Below are 24,455 nucleotides of genomic sequence, written 5' to 3'. Positions count from 1 at the left end.
CAGAGTCCCAGGAAAGAGGGAAGGTGAAGAGAACAACTTTGCGCCTGGGCAGCATGCCACGTGCGCAGGGGGGACTGTGCCACCCCTGGAAGCTGCCCCCACCCTGAGGCCCCATGGTGGGCCGGGCGCTATAGTCAGGCAGTCTTGACCCTGGAAGGCCCAGGGGGCCCATGGCAGCCCTCCCGAAGGGGAACAGGCGTGCACTGCTGGGCATGACTTAGCTGCCCCCCAGGGATAGGCCCAAGGCTCTGAGGGTGCGTGACTTGGTGGAGTCCTGTCCCTTTCACGGAAGAAAATGGACTTAAGCTATAGCTCGCTGGGAAGGAATCTGGAACTGAAGACCGATTTATTAAGAGTCCGTGTCCAATGATTAGGCAGGACCTACATAGAGGGAGAGAGAAACCAGTGTGAGAGAGATGGTGTGGAATGTTACGCTCAGTCAGTCACAAGAACCAAGAGCTGCGGCTGGCTGGCCTCCTCTGCCCATGGGACACAAGAAAACCAGGAGGCGGAGCTGCGCCCCTCCAGAGGGCGTTGAACACACCCACTTCCCCCAGAAAGCGTGCAGTGTTCAGACTTCTCTGGAACCTCCCTGAGCCTGTTTGTGATTCTAGACAGAACAACGGCTTCTGTAACGAGTTCCATATGCACCCTGCACAGCGCAATGCTGGCATTTCCTTTTATCAAAAATTCCTCTGAATTCTGAGAGGCGCCCCTGCCCTGCCCCCTCATTTTCTTCCTAGAAAACCAGCTCTGTGTGTACCCTACTGGAGCTGTCTCCAGCATGCTGTCCTAGTGCAGGGGTGGGCCATGTTAGAGGGGCCTAGGTGGGTGGGTCAAGTCAAGCCCCCTGTGGAGGGGAAACTCTAAAAGCAGGACCTCCAGCTGAGGGAGGGAAAGACTAGAGGTTGGTCCCAGTACTTCTCCAGAGTTCCAAGCTCAAGAGGAAGAGCTGGTCTGCAGTGTTGTTGAGAAGAAAAGGAAGAAGTCATCAGAGAGGAGAGCTGCAGCATGTGGGTGTCATCCAGTGGCTGCCCTTGCAGTTGGTCTAGAGAGTCACTGATTGACTTCAGCCATCTCTTGTTCTCAGATCTTGTGAAGGCAAAAGCAACCTTAGGTTGGCCTTCCTCTCTGGCATTTTCAGAGACTGGAGCCAGACCCCTGAGTTCCAGAATTGTGTTTGTTCAATTAATTCTCCAGGTACCACCCCACCCACCCACCCTGTGTATGTGTGGTCAATCATTTCCCCAACCTGTGGAAAAGCAGGCAGGCCCAGGCTGGGCTGGGAACAGCTCCTCAGACCCAGGCAGGAGGCAGAGGCAGCTTGTCTGGTGAGAGTGCCAGTGGCCCCTATCTGCACTTAAGCCTAGATGTTTCCAAAACATCAAGCATTCCTTTTTCCCCTGGAGCTATTAAGAAACACCCACATACTCCAGGCCTGGGAAAAGGAAACCAGAAGACGAAAATAGCTAAGTGCAAGCTGCTGTAAAAGTAAAGTGAGCCAGTCCCAGAGACTGGAGCCTTCAGGCCCTCAATTCCTCCCACAGGTGCCCTCAGCTTCCAACAGGGCTCAGGCTGTGTGTCTCTTCCCAGAGTTTCAGGAACAGGACAAGGTCAAAGCTCAAAAGAGTCCTAAAGACACCTCAGGTCTGAAGCCCTGGTGATAGCTACCAGGTTCTACATAACCCCTCCATATTCATTCTTATAACAAGCTCTCTAAGTGAACCCAGGTTCAGTGGAGGACAATGTCAGAAGACGTAGTGCAGCAAGGGACAAGGAGGGTCTGCTGTCCCCTCCAGTGCCTCTGCCTTGGATTCCCATGGAGATCCACATTCGGGTTCTGCGTTGGCAGAACCAACTCTTTTGCAAGTGACAGAAGTGGGTGCATTTAAAACCCCAGCTGTCCAAAGAGCAGCACAGGAAAAAGGAAAAAAAGACCACCTTCCACTCTCCTGGGCAGGATTACCCATAACCCACCACAGAAAGTAGGGCTGCTGGCTCCTAGACCTGGAATCCACTTGTGTTCTCTCTGAACCACTTGCCTAAGAGGTTCAGGAAGCCACAGCCAGCTGGCACACGGTCTGGGCAACAGTGACGGGACCTCCAGCAACTGAGTGGTCTGGCACGAACACATGAACATGGCCCCCACAGATGCTGAGCTCACGAGTGGACGTGGCTGAGAGAGGGGGAGGACAAAGAACCTCAGCCAGTGCCGGGCGGGAGGGGCTGGCTGAGGCGGCAAGTGGTGGAAGCCTGGGAGCTGGCGGCACAGAGACTGTAAATCTCGCCTCTTTCCCGCCAGGACAGCTGTTCCCAGGACTCTCAGATTACCAGTTGCACAATCTTGCCCCATTTTAAAGAGGGGGAAAGTGGAAAAAATGAAGTGGGGGAATCTCAGTGGGCGAGCACTGGAGACGCATCACAGTCATCTATTATAGGTGTGTTGTGTGTGTGTTATGGTGAAGGGGGGGTCCTTGTTCCCGGGATTCCCACCTAAGCACTGCACCATGGAGGGCGTGTGGCTGGGGGCAATGTCAGCTGTGGGTCCAACGGAGAAAGGTAGTAGAAACCCTTGCAGAAGCTGTCTACAAAAAACACAAGAGGGTTCCAGCAAAAGCAGCCAGCTATGGCTGGGCTGCTCTTGACATAGAAAATGCTAAAGACATCCAAGAAAACAGCCCTTCACTACAGGAGGGCGCAGGCCTTCTCTAGGGTACAAGGGCAAGGCAGTCCTAGGGCCACAGACAAAATCCACAAGAGATCTGATGGGAGTGGAAATGGCAGTCTGGTCCACAGAGTGGGCAGTTTTTGTCAAGCAGGCACTCAATAAATACGGGACGGACTGACTGAATTTTATCTCCCTGAAGCCCATCAAGCATAAGATGACCCAGGGTAGGTGACTTTACTGCAGAGGGGAAAGAGGGTGACTGTAACATCTAACCTGGGCACACCTCCTGCATCCCCCACCCCAATTCACACACCACCTCCCTCACACTGCCACCTAGACCAGCATCATGCTGCAAGAGGTGACGCCAATGCCCTTGTGACACTCATATCAAGAGATTTACTCCTAAGTAGGTTTACCACCTGCCTGTTCGCTTTACTTCCAGGAAGTCTGAGCTGTGTGAGCTCACGAAGCAGTTTTGCCCACACCAAGCTGACTGTCCACTACCCCTTCTCCTGGCCTGTCTTGAATGTATAGCGAAGAAAATGCAAGTCAGGAGGCCAGGCCTTCATTATATTTCCAGAATCTCTCTTGGATTTGTTCAACTTCATAAGCTGCTCACGAGTGGGCTCTCAACTCGGCAGAACCCACAGAATGGCCACGGGAGGTGCAGGGCACCAGTGTTCACGAGCGCAGAGTGCAAGCAGTCGAGATGGCTGTGAACCCTGGGGTGGAACAGTACCCCCTGTGTTCACGCCACTCAGGACTGTGGTTTTAGAACACTGCAGGGATGCAGAGTACCCACTGCGGCAAATGGCAAGGCAGTCATGCATTTAAACCTGCTCACCTGCAGCCCATGGGGTCCCCTTCCCGATCCAGGCCTTTGAATACCCAGCCCAGGCAGAAATTGAGGGAGAACAGGGCCAGCTGCTAGAAAGGGAAACTCCCACCCCCACTTCCACCCCACTGAAAAGGTCAACACAGTGGGTGGACAGGCATACAAAGGGCTCTGCAGGTCAAAGAGGGATTTCACACACAAGCTGACTGACCTGTCTCGGAGTCTTCGCTGTCAGAGGAGCTGGACTCGCTGGTGCTCTCTGACTCAGAAGAGGAGAAGCCTTTCATCTTAGAGGAGCCAGCAATCACATCCACCTTCTCTGCTGCAATTGAAGCACAGGGCTTCTGACATGGGTATCTTGATAATCCCAGATATCCAGAAGATGATGGATGGAGTCTTAGATTCTACCTGGCCCTACTTTCCCCACAGGTGAACTAAACCCCCAAAATAGCACAATTATCTCTCTGTAGAACATGGTGAGACTTGGAAGACAGGCACAGAGAGGGCCACTTCCTTCCCTTGGTGCTTGACATTGAGACAAAGCAAGGGAGGAAAGTACCTGTGGTCCTCCCAGGGGACAACTGTGTGCTGTGCTGCACTTGCCCAAACTAGGGCAAGTCTGAGTCCAGAGACAGCCTGGGCTGCAATAGCAGTTGTGCCCTGTGAACCCTAGCATGGAGGATAGGCATTTAAGACAACTTCAGTTAGCCAGGGTAGGGGAGAACAATACAGAGCCAGCCACATTAGAAGTGACCAACAAGTGGGCTCAAGTTTGAACTAACCTACAGTGCACTGTCCTTTGGACAGCACAGATACTACTCTCCTCTTGGCTGTGCCCTGGAAGCCCAAAAGAGGGAAGGGGAAAGCATGAGTAAAGACAGCCCTGAGGCAAGGCCCGGAGGGTATGGACAGGCCATAGCTAGTGTCACTAGGGGATTCCAGATGGTGCAACAAATGGAATCATCCAGACAAGCACGCCCAGGAAACACTGGACACCGACAGGTCTACAAGGGGGAGGGAAGCTGGACCCAACCAAGTACCTTGGGGCTTCCTCTTCTTGCGCAGGCAAGAGGTGACATAGCGCTCCAACTCTCGCAGTGTGGATGGCTTCAGGGTCTCAAAGTCAATTTCGATCTCATCAGGATTGGAGTTCTTGAGTGAAGGCTCACGGGACTGGATGATGTGCACCACACGGCCCAACTTCTCACCGGGTAGCTTGTTGATATCCAGGCTCAGCTGCCGCTTCTCCTCATACGACATGGGTTTGCAACGGTCTTCTTCTTCTGACTCATATGCTGGAGGTGGCTTGCTCTTCACAGGTGCTGGTTCCTTCTTGCTGCAACACGACAACACAGATTTAACTAGACCAAGTCTGCACACCCCACCAGGGTGGCTAATACAGATGAGCTGGGCTCCAGAGTCAGGGGAGATGGCTGACTCCACCAAGTGGTGTGCTCCCAGTCCCCCCTAAGACCCTAAGAACCACTTCTCCAGTCCTGGCTGTGGTCACTGTGCTTTGACGCTTTGTTAAACACAGCCAAGCCCAAAAGGCTCATAGGAGAGCATACAAGCAGGGCCACTAGACCTACATGTGACAATGATTCCCAAGAAAAGTGGGGCCCCCATTATACCACCAGTGGGAGGCACAGACCTGGCATTGTTGTTGTTGCTATTGTTTTTCTTGGTCTTCTTGGGAGGGAGCTCCTTGGCTTTGCTCTTCTTGGTCTCTTCCACGTCTTCTTTCTTTTTGTGCTTCTCTTTCTTCTTTTCCTTTTTGTCTTTCTCCTTTTTCTTTGGCTTGTTCTGCTGTGGCTGTGAAAGGGCTGCTAACTGCTCATGCACGGCTTTGAGCTGTGAAAAGATCAATAGTCACAACTGGGACGTGCTCAGTGTTCAGAGTGAGGTGCTTATACCCACCCCAAGCCCCAGGAAGTAGCCAACAAGGGATCAAGTCTAATCCAACCTGGTCCAGGAACAGAGTTCTACATAGTTGAGCAGAAGGCAGACAAGCAGTCTTATCACACTCTGGCCCTGCTACCTGTTTTCACGGGGTAGGAGGACTCAGAAATCTCTTCCTTCTGCTCAAAGAAGGTGGCCCCTACACCAACGGTGCACAGGAGGATCAGGAATGCAATGCTGAGGAGAGCACCCGGCGCCAGTGGCCTGAGGCAGCTCACCTGCTCCTGAAGCTCTGCCAGACGCTGGGCTCGCTCCTCCTCTGAGTCGTCAGTGGAGCTGTCACTGTCAGAGGAGCTATCGCTGCTGCTGTCGCTGGAAGAGGGTGGGGCTGTCACTTTAGCTGGTGGAGGCACAGCTGGGGAAGAGACAGTCACCACAGGTTCCTCGGGCTCATCTGGCATCTTGGCAAAGCGCATTTCAAACACGTCCTGGGGTAAAAAGAGCCATGCCCATGAGAAGTGCAGCCCAATGGCATAATGCCGAGAAAGTTCCCTGAAAGCTTGCTTTGAGGGGGAAAGGACTCCTGCAGTGGCTGTGCCCCTTTCCTTGGGAAAACACCAGTGCCTGACTGTCTGTACTAACATGAGGTAGTGCCTGAGACACCAAGGCTAACAGAGCAGGAGAAAGCGCATCTGTTCCTGAGTAGTATGCCCCTGTGTACCCATGGAGGTGCCTGGCAGAGTGTGAAGCTTAGCAAGAAGGCCAAGGCCTACAGGAGTGCTCATGTCTGCATGTGACTCCACAAGTCCTATGTAAAAGCACAGGGTGTCTCCTAGGCAAGAAGGACCCAAGAGTCAGGTGGAAGCAGGCGGAGCCCAGGACCATCAAACTAGCAAAGACTCATGTGGTAGAGAAAATGGGCTGCCTAAGACTGGGAACCCAGTGGAGCCAAGTTAGGAGCACAGTAAAGCAGACAGAACAGATGCTTTTGAGAGCAGCTTTTGAGGAGTGGAGCAACACTCATGATATTTCAAGAAGTGTCTCCCCTCTCCCTAGCACCACCATTGCTCCTTTTCAGGGTCTCTCAGCATATAGCCTTAAGGTGGCGGGGTAAAGGGCAGCCGGAACTTTGTCCTAGCTGTTTTTACTTATTACATTCTGGAAGGCAAAGATGTTCACCAGGAATAAGAGACCACTAAATGCCCAGGCTGTTAAATCTAGAGAGAAGGGGCTCATATCAGCAGCAGAACACAGCCATGGGCAGAGGAGCAAATGAGCGGAGACAGAGCTGGTGAGGTGCCAAGAGGTTCTGCTGTCAAGAGACAAGGACAAGTCAGGGGACTTCAGATGGACATCGTCTCAAGATTTTAGGGACGGAGGAGGTGGTGATAGACAGTCAAGGCTTCTGAGAAAATGACCACTCTTCTCCTGAGCCAGAGAGTGAGCTGTCTCTATGTTAACCCCTGCCAACAGAAAGAGGATACATTTCTTTACCAGACAGAATACGTCTGAAGGGGGCCATCCCAGCTCTCTCAGGTTCTAAGGCCAAAGAATAATGGGCATAAGTTGGGGCTTAAAGTCTGAGGCAGGAAAGATGCAGAAGGGGTGAAGAGAGGCCCACATGGGGCAGATGGCGCCTTCCTGGCCTTGCTCAGCCATAGGGCCTGTCCTACACTGTGTAGGCCAGAGAATTCTCCAGACCCTGTGCCAGGGAGCCTCGGGCTGCTGCAGCAAAATATTCTTCGATGGTCATTGACGTAAGCATGTGCCTGCACTCTGCTAGGGATCTCAGAATGATTATGTCCCCTGACCCTAGAAAAATCACAACAAAGTGGAGAGAGGAAACAAAGACCTACCCGGTATTGTAATTCAAGGGCTGATGGGACAACCAGGGTAAGCTGGACCTTGAAGGGCCCTCCTCTTGCAGAGTGGCTTAGTAAGCAGGATCTTGTGGAGAGTTTTAAAGAACAAAGAGGATGTAGCATGGGGACCAGACATTTGATTTAGCTCTAAATTTAGAATGAAGATACTGTGGTCAAGAAACCAAGGACAAGAACAGTCAGTAGATACCAATACTTGCACAGAATATAAAGGGAATGAACCATGCTCTCTTGGAGTGGCTTCAAAACTAGATTATCATGCCAACCTATATCATGCATCCTGTAACCACTATCTCCTCTGTATAAAAATGTACATTACAATATGCTCCTCAACAAACCTAAATGTGAACAAGTCACTGCTTGAATGTGAATTAGAGTCACTCACCCTGGCTGTGCCAAGGAAAAGAAGATGCTTAAAGGCCAAAAGGCCATAGTATTAAAAAAAGTACAAGACTACTAGGAAAACTGGCTTCCCAGCCACCTCCCCTACAATCTCCTGATAGCTATCGTGCTTGACCAGATACCAGAGCTGGGTAGAGAGGTGGATAAGCACACAGCTGTGAATGGAAGATGTGTGTAGATACTTAAGGACACAAAGTCACATATGGCTACACACTCAAATCACTTAGGCACAAATAAATGTGTACAGTGTGTCAAATGCACACTCAGACATACACACATACACAGGGATGGCACTGGGCCTCCACCTTGCCCTGAAGGCTGTCTACACAGTGGTGATGCTAGAAACCACACAGGGAAAGAAAAGGGGGGGCTGAGGGGAAAGACAACAGCAAACAAAAACACAACCAAAAACGATCCCAGAAACATAGAACGACACTGGCTTTCCCTAGAAGGCTAGTATAAACAATGAGTGCCTTTGGATGTTAACTAAAAGAATGGGGGTTTAACCACACGTGCCTTCCACCACTTGTCTGTCAGTTTGTTATACCGTGATGGCTTGTGTGCTGCTGTGATGCTGGAAATAACGCGACTGATATATTTCAGCAGGGTCATCCACGGTGGAAAGATTTCAGAAGTTTCTAGACCAAGAAAAAGAGTAGCACTCACTTTTGAAGTAAGATTTTTGAAAATTCTTATGACCAACACAAGACTGTTGGAGGGAGTGCCGGGACATGAGCCCTGAAGGTTGGAAGGCACTCAAATTCATCTGGGAAACAGCTGCCCCCTCAAAGTCTACCAAAATGATGTGGATGGTGTAAAGCCTTCAGCCAATGAAGTTCATCTGCTGATGAACTTCATTTACTTCAAGACTCAAAATGAAGAGAAATACCTACAAACATCCACAAAGAAGTGGACCAGGAGATATAAATCTAAAAAAAAATAGAAGCTATAAAAAATGAAATGGAATACATAATAAAGACTTATCCTAGAGGAGCTCAGATGGACTGGTACTGACACCATTCTCAATCAATCACATACTATCAAAATGGGTATTTCAAAAATACTGAAATATAATGCTGTGAGGGATAGGCTACTATCCACATGCATACAACTTGTTAGCAAAATCATTATTCAAATATATATACCATCCACAAAAGTCACAGATGAATTGAGGATTTCTACCAACCTTTGCGGTCAATATGCAACCAAGATGCATTAGTAACTGACTGGAATGCAAAAGCTGGAAACAAAGAAGAACTTGTAGTTGGAAAATATGGCCTTGAGAAAGAAATGAGGCTGCGAATGGTATGAGGGAATTTTACCCAATGCAAAGACTTTTTAAAAAAATCCAACAGGGAGCTCTGGTGGCCTAGTGACAAGAAGCTGCACTGCAATCCCAGAGGCATACAGTTCAAATCCACCAGATGCTCTACTGGAAAAGGAGGGACAATCTCCTCCTATACCAGTCAGATCCGATTTGACGGTACACGCACACAAAATAATAAAAAAAAATAATCCAACAAAACATCTATGGTGACTATGGACATGGACTTCACCTGATGGGACCACAAAGGAAACAGACTAACTACACTTGTGGAAAAAGATGCTGGAGAAGCTCAATAGTAGCAGTCAAACTAGGCAAGGGGCTGATTATGGATGAGACAGACTATCTCATATGGAAGTTCAACCTAAAGATAAAGAAAAGGAGGGGAGGTCTGTAAGAACCAAAATATGACCTAGTCTTTATCCCAACTTATTTAAAAACCATCTTAAGAGTGTATATGAGACACTGAACACTCACGATAGAACACCAAGAAGTTGTGGAATAACATCCAGGATACTATCCATGAACAAAGTTAAAGGGCATGACAAACATATGGGGATGGCGTGGGGACGGGCAGACCAGAACTGATATTAGATGAGACTCAAAAGTGCCCTGGAACAAAAGGAAGATAAAACAAGGGCAAAGAATGTTGACTCCGAGAGAGCTGAACAGATTTCAAAAGGGCAGGTTCAAGAAGACAAAACAAAGTAATATAACAAATTGTGAAAAGAACAAGAGTCCGAAAACCAAAAGGGAAGAACACACTTGGCATTTCTCAAGCTGTAAGAATTGAATGAAGTCGGTTCGAAGCCACCAGATGCTCTGCCGGGGAAGGAGGGACAATCTCAGATCAGATTTGACGGTACACTCACACAAAAATAAAATAAAAATTTAAAAAAAAAAAGAATTGAATGAAGAATACATTCAAACCTCCAGTTAAAATACTGGTGGGTTCTGTAAACAAAATCTTGAATGACGCAGGAAGCATCAAAAGATTAAAGAATACAAAGTCACTGCACTAAAAAGTCAATACCATATCATTTCAATATGAAGCACCTACAGAAAAAGTCTTTCCCTAGATCTAGCATCCTAACACTTTCTGTCTCCTCAACGGTGATAACATGTGTTTGTAAAAGCAAAAAAAAAAAAAGAAAGAAAAAAAGAACTAAGAGTACTCAAGGAAGAAGTATAAGCTGTACCAACGGCAAAAGAATCAGGGCCCAGGAATTGATGGAATACCATTTGAGTTATTTCAGGAAACAGATGCAACCCTGGACATGCTCACCAGTGAGCCAATATGGAGATAGTCCAAAGAGTATGGAAGACAGCTACCTGTCCAACTGACTGCACAAGATTTCTATTTGTTCCTAATCCAAAAATAATGATCCAACAGGATGTGGAAATTATCAAACAATTGTCATTAATAGATCACGCAAGTAAAATCGCTGACTGTTATTTAAAAAACCACTGGGCCAAGTATATTGGCAGAGAACGGTCAGAAATTCAAGCTCGGGAAGAGGCACAAAGATTATTATCACTGCTGATGTTAGGTAGATCTTAGTTGCAAGCAGAGAATACCTGAAAGATGTGTATTTGTGTTTCATTGATTATGCAAAGGCATTTCACTCTGTGGATCACAACAAATTAATACTAACATTCAGAACAGGAAACCCACAACACCTAATTGTGCTCATGTGAAATCCATACGTAGTGAAAGAATTTGTCGTCTGAACAGAAGAAGGGAATATATGGCATGGTTTAAAACCAGGAAAGGTGTGCCATCAGGGTTATATTCTTTTCTCCATACTTATTCCATCTGTCTGCAGAGCAAATTGAGAAGCTGGACTATACGAAGATGAATGTGGCATCAGGATTAGAGAAGATGCATCAACAACTTGCATTATGCAGATGATACAACTGTGCTTTCAGAAAGTAAAAGTTGGGCTACCTATTGCAGCAGATCAAATACAACAGCATTCAATATGAGTTACATCTCAACATAAAGAAAACAAAAAGCCTTACCACTGGACCAAAAGGCAGCATGATAGATGGAGAAAAGACTGAAGTTGTCCAGGATTTCTTCACCTTACTTGAATCTACAATCAACACCCATGGTGGTAGCAGTCAAGAAATCAAAAGACATGTTGCAGTGGGGAAATCTGTGGTCAAGGACCTCTCCAGAGTGCTAAAAAGCAAGGATGTGAGTTTAGAGTAAGGTAAGCCATGGTGTTTTCAATTGCTTCTTAGGGATCTGAAAGCTGGACAATGAATAAGGAAGACCAAAGAAGAATCAGTACTTTTGAATTCTGGTATTGGTGAAGAATACTGAGTACCTCCTGGACTGTCAAGGGAACAAGGAAATGTGTCTTAAGAAAATGCAACCAGAGTGCTCCTTAGAGGCAAGAATGGTGAAACTCTGTTTATACTGACTTTGAGTATATTCTCAAGAGGAACTGAAGCATGGAGAAAGATCATGCTGGGAAAAGTGCAAGGTCAGAGAAAGAGAGGACGACTCTCAACAAAATGGACTGACACAGTGACTACCACAATGGGCCTGAAGAGGACAGAGGTCACGAGGATGGTGCAGGGTAAGGCTGCTGTGTGTCGCAGCGGACCTGATGTCACCTAACAACATGGTGTCTTAGAAGAAAAATCACCACTAACAACCCTACTAAGTACAATTTTCAGTCTAAACACACACAGCAGATGGCAAATGGGTTTTTCACACACACCCCCAATAACGGGAAGTCAAAAGGAGTCCCTCTGAACCATCTGTGTCATGAGGGCAAGTAACACTATGAACTGTCATGTCTGAATTAATGAATGAGTCTCCAGCAGGTTTTCAGGGGCTGTAAGTCACAGAGAAGACTGTCTATCTTTCTTCCCTAGAGCAGCTGGTAAGTCTGAACCACGTGTTTTGGGGTTAGTAGCACAGCTCCTTACACACTAGGCCAGCAGAGCTCACTAGGGCAAATATAGATCACCTTTCGGGGAGGGGACGTAGTGGTCCTTCTATGATGTGGTGTGGTGTGGTCCAGTCCACTGTCTCCGCCCACACCTTTAACCTCTCATGTCTGTCCAGCCTGGCATATGACATCAGCACCTAAAAACAAACTCCGCAGGCTAGGAGGAAGAGGAGGTGGCGGCAACCCATTGAGAACCTCCAATATCCTATACCAGAACAAAAATTGGGGGTGTGGGGAAAGTCTGAAAATGAACAAACAAAACCAAGAAATCTTGATAGAAGTGAAGGCTGTAGGGGGGGGATAAGTTGTGGAGAGGTTTCAAAAGCCAGGAACAGGGGGGAGGGGGGAGGGGTTTGTGTGGGGAGAAGGGTGCAACAATGAATGAATGGAATCCCAAAATCTCTGTAGATGTTCATTGAAATGAAAAATAAACAACCTAAATTAAAAAAAAAAAAAAAGCCAGGAACACTATACTAGAGGGTGCTTTTCCCTTTCAATAAGGTAGCTAGCTCAAAAGAGAAACGATGGTAAAGAACTTGCTTCAGTTTTCTGTGTTCATGAAGGCAAGTAAAAGGAATGCATGAAAAGCTCCCTCTCTGTTGCAATTCCGCAGGCACTGCTGCCACCTGGTGACCATTTACAAAACTTGCAGGAAAATGGCACCAAGAGAACAGGAAGCACAGCGCTTTTATGAAGGCAGGCAAAGAAACTAAAAGTGTCCTCCTCAGCCTGTTCCCTACCCCCTAAGAGAGAGAAAAGGAAACTAAACTGAGCCGGCAGAATGCCCTCCAGTCTCCGAGGTGGCACTCCAAAGGTCCAGAAGTGAGAGCCTGCAGAGCTCACCCTAGGGAGTGAAAGCCCAAGTCCTCAGACCAACTGCTGGATTGGGATATACAGACCCCCTGGCTCTGAGAGGTGGTGGTACAGGGATGGTGAGCCTCAACACAGTGGAGATACTGGTTAGCCTAGTTGATGACATAGTTCTACAGTGGCCATCAGCTTCAGAAGCGTTCCTTTTCTGTGCTGGAGGAACTTCATAGGTCATGCGGGAGCATGAGGGCAGCAGGCACTGCCAGTCCCACTCTGAACTTGGGACAGAAGCAAGCCTTAAGGAAGCGAGGCCAGACTTCCATTATCCTACAGTATCATTTTAAAGAATGCAATATATAAAAGAATTACAGGAATACCGAATATTTACTTTATCGTCATCAGATGCTGCTAGAGAGCCGACTCTTAAGTCACAGTGATCCTATGCACAACGAAAACAAAAACCTGTGCCATCCTCACACACTCTGCTGTGCCTGGACCCACTGCTGCAGTCACGGAAGGCCTTCCTGCCTCCCACCGACCCCCCACTTTTCCCAGCATGGTAAGAACTGACAAAGTGTCTGAGGAGCACCCTGGCTGTACTTCTTTTGACTCTATTCCCAGGACAGTTAGTTGGTATGTTTGTGTTCCCCAAGCAGCATGTCTAACAACAAAGGAAAGGTCCCAGTGGAACTTCCCGTAACTGTGACCAAGGGGCTACACAGCAAGTCAGAACACTAAATTGAAACAAAACTTTTAAAAGAAAATCTTTGATCATGCACAACACAATTCTCTAATACAAGGACAGTGGGACCAAAGAGGAGGATCTCTAGAATAAGCAATATACACACCCACGAACAGCAGTGGAACAAACCAATTCCTGAAAGCTTCCAGATTCTGGTACCGCTAGCTGATAATTCTACTTTATCCCAAGTTGAGGCTACTCTTCCAAAGTGGCTAAGGCAAATGGCAAAAATAAAGCCTGCTAAGGGGTCCCAGGTTGGCCCCACCCCGAACCTCACCTGGAGCTTCCTCGCCATGGCCACCACCTCGTGGTCAGGAGGGTTGTACTTGTAGCAGTTGGAGAACATCAATCGGACGTCGGCACCAAATTCCTGAGCGTCGCGGTACTCGCGAGCCTCCAGTTTAGACTGGGAAGACAGGATCGGGCCTGTTAGCTGTGTATGCCTGTCCCAGGAGCAGTGGCAGCAGTGATGGCTGCCTAGAGGAGCAAATAAGCTTCTCGGGTCACCCAAGACCTAACGTGGAAAACTGTCATCCCAGTTTTTGGTAACAGACTAAAATGGACACATTCAACAGTCAAGCCCCAGGCCTGGGAACCTGTGACCCAAACTCACCCAGTCAAGAAGGAGGTGGTGCCTAGGTCAGTACTAACTAGGAACGGGAAGGTCAAGTCCCATTCTGATCCAGGCAGATCTGAGACATGACACTGGTCAAAGAAAACCACACTATCTGCTGTGACATGAACTCTTCTGGAAAGTCTCAGGCAGCATTCAGTTCTCATCCAAGACACTGCCATGGTCTAGTTTAGTTCTAAGAATATGGCAATAGTACCAACCCTGGACACTGTCCCCGAAGAGGAAGATTTCAAGGGTCATCTTCCTGACACAGGGCAAGGAGCAACACCACCAGCTTTTACTCTCCTAAAATGGTCACTGTATGTAAGGTCTGCTTACAGCTGTTCCTCCTCCTTTGCTGGGCCCAACCAGTGAGGGCTGGCTGGGCTTTGCCATAACTCGAATCTCCCAAATGCATTGTCTGGAAGCACACTCCTCCCGCACCCTCCCCAACAGGGGGCGCTGGGCTCCTTCAAGCAGGTAAAGAAGCTAGGGAAGCTCCTCAGGCAGAGGTCCTCAGGCCAGGCCCCTCTTCCAGCCTGGGGGAAGCCCCACCTTAATTGTGCTCATGTCCATGGGATGCTTGATAATGTCGCAATAGTCATGCAGGCCCAGCGCCTCCACATCCACAGGTTTGTAGAAGGGCCAAGCGTAGGCCGCATGCTTCTTGGCAAACATTTCCTTAAGGATGCCGCTGCAACATTTGAGCTACTCTGAGACCTTGCTGCTCTTGTCAGGTGCTGGATGCTGCTGGGAGTCAGGGACATCCTTCTTCGGAGGCTTCACAGGTCGCCCACTCTCCCGCCTTGGGCCCAGCTTGGTGACCTTGGGCTCAGGGGGCAGTGAGGGTGGCTCGTGGATAGGATCAATGGTGGTAGGGGTGGTGGTGTCTGCTTTCCTCTTCACCCCCTTCTTTGTCTGCAGAGAAAAGAGATGCACCTGGGTCAACTGCTGCAAAGCTGCCCCTCATAGTACTCCCAATCTGTGACTGAGATCCTGATTCTCTTGACACAAGCTGAGAACAGGAGCCTGCCCCCCACCACATTGCTCTGTCAATGGGACAGAGCCAACATTGGCATGCACAGCACTGCATCATGAGCCCCGGGAAGCCATTTTCTGTTTAGCAGTGAAGACTTTTTGGTCCAGCCCTGCTGCCTGGCTCACTGGCTACCCCAGAGGCTGCTCAAACAGCCACTATGGACATTGTTCCAGTAACAGGAAGAAACCCTGACTTGTGATGTGGACTCGTCAGCCAAGCAGCTGCGCTCAGGCTACACTTATGTAAAAACAGTTGGTCCCCCAAAGCACCCCTGGCACAACCATGAGTCCCAGAGTAGTGCTCACCTTCACAGGCTGCGGGGTGGTTGCAATGATGGGCGGGTGATTTTGCACGGGCTGGGGGGTTGGTGTAGGAGGGGGAGGAGGCTGGGATTGCACTGGCGGGGGTGCCTGTAGGGGCTGAGGTGGCACCACTGTCATGACAGGGGCCTGGACGATGAGGTCTGGGGTGACAGCAGGGAAAGGATGAGGCGCAGACTGCACAGGCGGTGGGTTCTGCTGAGGGGCCTGGGTGTGTGGCGGCGTTAATGTTGGCGCTGTGTTTGGTACCGTGGAGACACCAGGCTTTGCTGTCCCTGAGAATAAAGAAAGGGAGAGAAGTGAGGAGCTTCTTGCCAGCTTCCCAAGACACACCCATGCTAGAGATTGAGAGCCCACAGGAGCTCTTTATTTTTTTTTATTTATTTTTCACTGTTCCCTATCTCACCCTGAATGCACTCCTTTTTCCAGATTATTCTCATACAATGCTTAATCATATATGTCTTTCAAACAGTTCTTCCCCTCATTTATTCTAATGCCTCAGCAACCCTAGAACCACACACCTGGGTTAACTCTAGCACGAGGGAGCAGAGTTAAGTGTCACATGTCTGTCAAGGTCTATGCTTCCAGGGTATCCTGCCACAGGGCCTGGCTTGAGCAGAGACTCTTCAGAGCATACAGAGGCCTGACTGAGGGCATATAACTGGCACCAGAGATGATGCTGAGAGCAGAAAAGGTGTCCTCAAGAGCTCTCAGCAATGCTGTCCTGGTTCCCAGAAGCACTAACTTCAAAGTACCCAGTGAAAGTTGGTAGTGGCTGTCAATATCAAGGCTTCTGGAAAATGGGTGTTCCCATCTCAGATCCCAAGGTATGCTAGATGGCTGCTGCCCTCAGTAACTAGTACAAGTTCCAAAGCTAACAGGTGAGCCTGAGCATCAATGGCCACTAGGTGTGCCCAACCAGCTCCTACCCCCAGGACTGCGGCTATGCCATAAACAGAGAAATGTTTGCCAGCCAACAGGAAAACGAAGCTAGTCCCATACTCAAGCACCCAGCTGTGTCCAATGTTCTAGGAAAGCAAATGACCCTTTAGATCCAAGAACAAGGTATGAGGGCTCTTCCAATGGATTTGAGTTGTCAGGCAATGTGCACAGAGACAGAGCAGAAGAGCCACAACATGGCCATTCTGACAAGACATCTAGTCAGTCCCAGGGAGAGGACTGATTCCTGCTAAAACAAAAGCCTTGTTTCACTTGCCATTCCTGTAGCCTATGTCCCCCCAGGCCCAGCTACAGAAGAGCTTGTGAGCCCAGCACAGAGGTGAAGCTAGAAAGGAATAGTCTGGGTGAACATGTAAGCCACATCTTGGCCTCCTTGTGCAAACTCTACCCCTCTACAAAGAGTGTGCATCATGAACTGGAGAAGGTAACCAGGAAGGACTTTCCTGCACCAAAACAGTTTTATTTCATGAGCTACGTTGGGAACCCTGTGAGAAGGTAGAGTCAGAGACAGGCTTCAGAATTGAGCAGGCATGACTCTGATACAAGCGCAGGCAGCATTTGAAAAGGCTAGGATCAGCTAGCATGTGAATGGAAATTACTTCTGGTCAGAATAATGTCTTTTTTTCCTACAATGGAAAAGCAAAGACCATCTCTAATTATTGTGTTAATAATTCAAATTTAAAAGATGCTTTGAAATAGGTCTGCTTCTATTTTAACTCATGTTCACTAATATGCCTCAAAACCAAATATTTAAAAAAAAAACCAAAAAAAAACCCCAACCAAAAAACCCCTCTCAAAACCAACAAAGCTCCCAGTCAATTCTACATCATGGTGACCCTGTGAACGTCAGAGTAAACTCTGTGCTTCCCAGGGTTTTCAATGGCTGATTTTTATAAAGTGGATCACCAGGTCTTTCTTTCAAGGTGCCTCTGGGTGGAATCAAACCTCCAAATAGAGCACCTTCACTGTCTGCAATACCCTGGAATCCATTCCCAACAGTCCTTCAATGGTCTCAGAACCAAACTCACTGTTCACTAAGCCATTTGTGACTCAACAAGTGGCCCTTGTAGGATGGAGAAAACTGTTCCGAGGGGTTTCCTAGGCTATTACTCTTTTTTTTTTTTGCTATTACTCTTTAAAAAATCAACTTGCTTCATCTTACTTCCTCGGAGCAGATGGTGGATTTGCGCTGCCACCTTTTTGATCAGCAGCTCAAACACTAAGTCTACTGCACCACCAGGTCTGCTTGCCTTAAAGAGCCTCAATGTTTCTACTAAGGGAGATGTTCCCCGGTCAGGGACTCAACAAAGCAAGCATACTACACTAAGACAATGCTGCACTGTCGGAATGGTACACTGGCAGTCAGTAAATTGTGGCTGCCTCTTGACCACTCCTAGCCCCAATCAAATCTGGGAAATAAACAAAGGTGGGGTAAAAACACAGCAAACTCTGTTCCTACCTGCTTCCTTCCTTCCTCGGCCTCGTCCCTTTGCCTGAACGATCAGGATCTCCGTCTCTTCAGTAGGCAATTCATTGATTTTTTGCAAGAAGAGCTTCTCCAGAGCTTCAGCCATTAAGACAATGTCATCTCCAGGCTAGATAGGAAACAAGAGGGTGAACTGGAGAGTTTCTTCACTTCTCCACGCTGCCTCAAAGCACCAGACCTCGTTTCTGGGAGGTCACTTCCGGATCTGAAATCCCAGAACCAAAAGGCTCCCCTCCCCTCCTTTGGGTGTGAGTCAGCGCTAGGCCCCCACACCTCCCACTCCAGTCTTTTGTTCTAATCTGTCCAGGGAAACCATCTTAATTGCCTCACCTGGCAAATTCTTTAGTCCCTGGGAGGACCTCCCTTGCTATCCAGTCTACTCCTGGTATTAGATACACTCTTACCAACCTATTGAACTCCAACCCCAGCAGGCCCAACAATGGCACACTGGGTCTTCCCAGGCTGCCCACTATGCCACTGTGGTTCTGACACATTGCCCCAAAAGGATCTCATCCATGCAAGCACCGTGTGAGCCTCATGGTATAATCAAAAACTTTTTAGAAAATACAGGAAGCTTGGAGAAACTCACCTACCCATCTCTTCTGGGCCACTCTACCACTACATCAGCAGAGGTCAAAAGCTGAGTTCTGTCTGGGGTCTGCCTCCAGAGTCGCTCTATTCAGAAGGGTGAGTTTTAATCATGTCTGTGGTCTCACCATGAACAGCCAAGCCATGGGTGTGGCTATGGGACTGAGGACTGGCTTTTGGGTCTACACTTAAGGTCCAAGACAATCTAATCAAAGGCTAGGTGCTGGGAGAGACGCTTGATTATGGAGCCCTTGGCCCAATGGCTCTTGGTCTCTCAAAGAGCTCCACTGGGACCAGCTCTGCATAGCTTGGTCCTAAGCAGGCCCCTGACTGTTCACTCAAGTGGATACTGTAATGAGCTGTTGTCGTTGTCCTAACAGATTCTCCAAGGTCATCAGAATTTATATTAGTCATCACTATATTAGGTCATCACTAATTTTTATTAGTAAGGGCAGCCTGGGCAGCCAGTCACCCCACTAAAGACACATAAACACATTTATATTGGTAAGGGCAGTTTGGCCAGCCAGCCACCCGATTTCAGAGAAAGAGAGAGAGATAAACACACAAACACACGCGTAACAGGAACAATCACAGCCTAGAACCTTCAGACTTGGCCTTATCTGCTCCTTACTCCTACCCCTGCCCACTCTCTGTACATACCTGGCCCAAAAAAGCTTACCTTGTTGTAGATGTAACAGTTTGTAAACATTGTGTTGAAGTCCTGAATACATTCCTGAGCATTCCAGTAATAGTTGTTTTCCAAGCGCTTCTTGATCGTCCCCATGTCCATGGGAGTCTTGATAATCTTGTAGTAATCCTGGGGGCAGAAAAGAGCCATGTGTCAGGGTGCCCTTAGGCACACATATAGGCCAGGTAACCTGTATCACCAGGCTGTGTCACAGGGCTAAGCTTGCCTACATTCTCAGCCAGGGACTCCAAAGGAGATCCCAAAGCCAATGTGACCTAAGTACGCTCCCCAACGGCTAAAGGGTCTTTGAAGGGACATGTTCACATTCCCAAAAGAAAGAGAAGCCCTTTACTAAGTTATGATTTAAAAATAAATAAAGTGAAAAACCATTAAAACAGCCTTTCACTTTAAGGAAATGATAGAGAAATCATAAAGTCTTTAAAGTCAGTTCTTAACTGATAAAACCACCTTTGGTAGGTCCTATTCCACATTCACAACATTTTGGAATTTATGCACTCATAAATTGCAATAGTACAGAGCCAAGGTTTGAGGCCACAGGTAGTCCTTGCTGACCACCTCACTGAGGCATCATGGGGAGGACCCTCTCAGGGTCTCAGCTTCTGCCAATCCATTCCCTCTTGTTCTTGCCCTGCTGCTCTGCCCCTCTGGAGCTGTGACGTGCATCGAGCACACCAGGGCAACCAGACTTCAACCACTGCACCCTTATAATCTTCCTGAGGCTACTGATGGCCCCAAAGGCCAACAGTATAGTCAGGCCATCCCCTCATCTCTGACCTTCTGTAGCTTCTAAGGCTGAAATCTGTCTTTAGGGGACTGTAAGTCCCTAAAGTTCCCTCAGTTCCTCTTCTCCCATTTGTTGTGCCTGCTCTGGACAACAATGTGTATACCATGGATTCTCTGGAAGATGAGTTAGGCTAATTCTCATAGTTAATATAAGAGAAGCTGCAGACCCTGGAACTGAGGGGACCCTTTCCTTGTCCTAATAACCTAAAGCTCCTAGGTGGCTGTCACAGACACAGGAGGGTCCACTGAGTGGTCACCAGAGGCTAACACCACCCACATATGTACTCATGGCACATTCAGCCCCAGTTCTGACCAAGAGCCACCACATACACACCCCTTGCTCTACTTTTAGAATACCCAGGGGGCTGTATGGAGCCTGGAAACAGCAGAGGAGAGGATTAGAACAATTAAAGAAGGGGTAGGGGAGAATGAAAGCATTGATTCTATCTACTTCCCAAGGGTAAGTGGCAGACACAAGTCGTGCTTCCATTAACTGTCTGCTGGGACGTAGAAAATAGAAACCTTGAGAGAGGGAGAGGACGGCTTTAGAGACTGGATCACCCTATCATGCATTAACAGCTTGTGCCTGACCAGGAAGAGACCAGGGCTGCCAGGAACTCTAATTCTAGCCTACCACAGAACCAGACAGGAATCCCGAGTTTGTCATGTACCCATACATCGTAACAATTAGTTGTAATTGTGGCGTCAGCTCATCAGAATAATGGAAGCTATCCTGAGGAGCCCCACCCCATCCTTATGGTCTTCCTCAGCAGGGCTGCAGGAGGCCTGACTTCAATACTCACAGGGAGGTTGAGCTTGACAGCATCCACGGGCTGTTGAAAAGGCCACGCGAACTGGTGTCTCCATAGTGTCTTGAGCACCACTTTGAGCAGGTATTGCAGCTGGTTGGTCTGCCTCTTGGGCTTGTTGGGGTTGGAGGTCTCGGGAGGTGGGGGGTTGGCGCTGGCTGCGGCAGCTGGCTGGGGCTGGGCCTGGGCCTGCGGCGTGGACATCTGGGTGGTTTCTAGTCCATCCCCCATCACGGGCAGATTCCTCAATCTTGTCCCAGGGCCGCTCTCCGCAGACATGCTACCGATCCCATCACATTCTCCACTGGGAACTCTGCAGGGAGAGAAGACTGCATCAGAACAGGGTCACTCAAGCCCTAGCCCAACTGCAACTGTCACGGTGGGGACGGAATGAGCCCCAATGTGTTTTTGTCAGCTGGCACCTGGGTTTAGAGAAGCCAGTTCTTCCCTTCTAGTTATTTCTCACCAGATTTGTCACCCAAGCAAAAAGGAGACACATCCACGTGGAGAAGGATATTGCTGCAGGTTGTGTGGAGCCCACAGGGACCCTGAGTGTAAACCATACGCCACTCTCATGTCTTTACACTGGGACACTGCTTGTGTGTCTGAGAGCCTCAACTGAATACAGTGCTAACACTGTTCCTGTGTGAATTTGTGAGTCTGGACCACAGAACTGCAATGGCCATGGGCTAACCACCTTATAGCTGACTCTTCAGTGGGTTTTCAAAAGCAGTAAAGTGCAAAGGAGTTGACTGCCTATCTTTCTCCCAAGGAACAAGTGATGGATTTGAACTGTGTACCTTTGTATTGGTAGTGCAATTCCTTACCATCAAGCCATTAGAGCTCTCCAACCATGGGCTGGGCCACACAGTATTGACCTAGTTGTCTACAATACCATGTGGGCTGAGAGAATATCCAAGTAAAAACCAATTCTGCATGTTTGCTATTTCTAAAAACTCAACAAAGAAACCGGTTTATAATCAGCTGGTAAAAGCCTGATCATATATAGACACTCTACTCTCAGTCAACCCTCCATGCAGAACCTCTGTCTGTGTGTACCCGTCAGCAGGGGCAGATGTGTTCCACTGCCATATGGCCCCCAGCCGCACACAGTCCACTCTCAGCAGGAGTAACAGGTCATATTGTCATTAGCAAAAGTACCTGCCAGGAGCAATAAATTCATCTCAGTAGTAAAGAAATGTGGTAAGCTGAGCGTGCCCTTAATCTGAGTAACAAACCCAGGAACTTAGTCTTTGTTCTTGTTGACCACTTGGACACACTCTTTAGTGCAGTGTCTTCAAGGTTTTTACTCTGTTCTTGACTGGATTATTGTTATATACCATGGAATCCCCTGTGACTCACAGAGACGAGACCCTATGTACAACAGCTCTAAAGATTCCCTTGTCCTGAGCCAATCTCACTGACTCCGACACACCCCCTCCTTGCCTCAGTTACTGTATGACCATCTCACCCAGGGTCATCCTCTCCTGCACTATTCCTCTATACTTCCAAGCATGATGTCCTTCCTCCAAGGACTGGTCTCTCCTGACCACGTACCAAAAGTATGTGAGACAGAGCTTTAAAATCCTAACCTGCAAGGAGAAACTTGGTTTCATCCTCTCCAAGACAAATCTGTTTTTCTTGGTAGTCCATGGTATATTCAAGCCTCTTCTCCAACACCACAATTCGAAGGTATCGATCCTTCTTCTGTCATCCTTAGTCACTGTCAAACTTTCTAAGGCATAGCAAGTGATTGCAAAGATCATGGCCTGGATTAAGTGCACCTTAGTCTCTAGAATGACATCACTGCTTTGCAGGATTCTATAGGTCCCTGACAGCAGATTTTCCCAATGCAAACTTTTGATTTTCTGACTGTTTGTGCCAAGAGTGTTGACTGTGGAGCCAAGCAAGCTGTAATAGTTAACTTGACTGGATTATTTGATTTTAATTGCACAATGAATGCTGCCTGGTCCACAAGCTGGGGCTTTAGCAAATATTTAGTATTTCCAAAGACTGTCATGCCCATAACAAATAGGAATAGAAATTGCAGCATAGTCTCTGCCGCTGCTGCTGCTAGTGCAGGAAGTGGCCATGGGGCATCCCAACGTGCATCCTTGTTGACACAGGCAAGGTCTATGGGGACTGAAGCCAAGTTGCCATCTGTGTTTCTCCACAGCCAGGCCTGGAAGACTGAGTTTGGCCTTGCCTCACACCAAAACAGATGCTAGTCCACTCAATCAGAGCTGATAGCGACCCGTGTTCTCACAAATAGACAATGACTACTTCCTTGTCTTTGAATGTCCCCTGTACAATCATTGGGGACAATAAAAGTTCTTCCAGTAAATAAAGAGAAAGGAATGGAAGATCTACCCTTTGACAAAACACTGACTTACAGCACGTCTCTTCCAGCCCTGGGAACACTCCTGCTGTAAAACTGTTGTACAGACGAATGACATCTTTAATAGAGACCCTAGGAAACTCATTCACCTGATCCCCAGAAAGCAGCTGATCTCTGTGTCCATGGTAAACAGCCCCAGCTAACGGCAATCTGTATCGTAAGAAGCTTGGAATGACTTCCATCTGACACTCAAGTTGCTGGTGAGAAAAGTACAGCATCTGCAGAAATCACTGTCTAGAACTGTGTCTCTGGAAGTGTGCATAAACCTGCCTAATCCTCTTTCAAGAAGCAATTCAGCTCTGCACCATGTCTTGAACCAGCAGCCCAAGGCAGAGGTAAGTAGGCCATCCTACAGTGGAGATGTGACAAACACAAGTACTCAGTCCCCCACTTGAGAGGACACAGGATGACAAAGACCCAGACATTCAGATACCCTGTAGCCCAAACAAGGTAAGTCTGGGCAGTTTAAACCCTGCCTATCAGAATCTTGGTTTACTTGCTTCAGGAATAAATCAAGGAGTTCGACCCATAAACAACCCTAAGAACACCACATAAGAACCCTGCTACGCCATCCTCACACTTCTTGACACAATAGAGCCCCCTGCAACAGTCACCTTGTCAATCCACCTGGTCAAGGGTCTTCCTTCCTCTCCTTCTACCTTTCCAATCATGTCCCTCTCCAAAGAGCAGTCCTCCTAGCAACATGCCCCAAGTATATGAGGCAAAGACGCATCTTTGTCTACAAAGAGCGCTCTGGCTGTATACCCTCTCAAAGACATTTACTTGTTCTTCTGAAAGTCCATGGGATATTCAGTACTTCAGATACATAGCAAGTGACCAAAAAGACTATGCATGCCTGAATCATATACAACTTAGTACTTGGACTGAAATCATTAACACGTTGCCGCAAATGACGACGTAAGTGTTTCTAAGCATGGTCATCAATTTAAAAGTGTGCAGCAACTTGCTAATCAGTAATTTGGAGAAGTTTCAGACTGCAGACTTTGCCAGTGCAATATGTCTCCAGATTTTCTGATTGCTGATACCAAAGTTGTGGATCCAAGTAAGATGAAATTGTTAACTGTTTCAACCACCTCTCTACCAAGATGTTGCCCATCAGTCCAGAAAAGAATATTTGTTTACAAGTCCTCACGTCTAGCAAGCAAGGTTGTGTCATAATGCAATTGTTCGATGAACTTCTCTCTGATCCTGATGCCATATTCC

At 48.0% G+C, this 24,455-nt stretch overlaps 1 protein-coding gene across 1 annotated transcript in view; it reads right to left on the bottom strand.

Annotated features, from left to right (window-relative positions):
* Positions 1–21,112, bottom strand: part of BRD4 (bromodomain containing 4) — a 29,712-nt gene extending 8,600 nt beyond the window's left edge. The window contains 10 exon segments of the mRNA XM_006898301.1: positions 3,715–3,825; positions 4,544–4,839; positions 5,155–5,354; positions 5,681–5,890; positions 13,804–13,932; positions 14,695–15,057; positions 15,484–15,773; positions 17,918–18,053; positions 19,212–19,349; positions 20,828–21,112. Of these exon segments, the coding sequence (XP_006898363.1) occupies positions 3,715–3,825; positions 4,544–4,839; positions 5,155–5,354; positions 5,681–5,890; positions 13,804–13,932; positions 14,695–15,057; positions 15,484–15,773; positions 17,918–18,053; positions 19,212–19,349; positions 20,828–21,112 (2,158 nt within the window).
* Positions 21,113–24,455: the final 3,343 nt, after the last annotated feature.

The sequence above is a fragment of the Elephantulus edwardii genome, unplaced genomic scaffold (genome assembly GCF_000299155.1).
Source record: "Elephantulus edwardii isolate Elephantulus edwardi_28Jun2011 unplaced genomic scaffold, EleEdw1.0 scaffold00226, whole genome shotgun sequence".
Classification (NCBI taxonomy): Eukaryota; Metazoa; Chordata; class Mammalia; order Macroscelidea; family Macroscelididae; genus Elephantulus; species Elephantulus edwardii.
The sequence above is the reverse complement of the archived record's forward strand: the minus strand, read 5'-3'. Positions and strand labels throughout refer to the sequence as shown.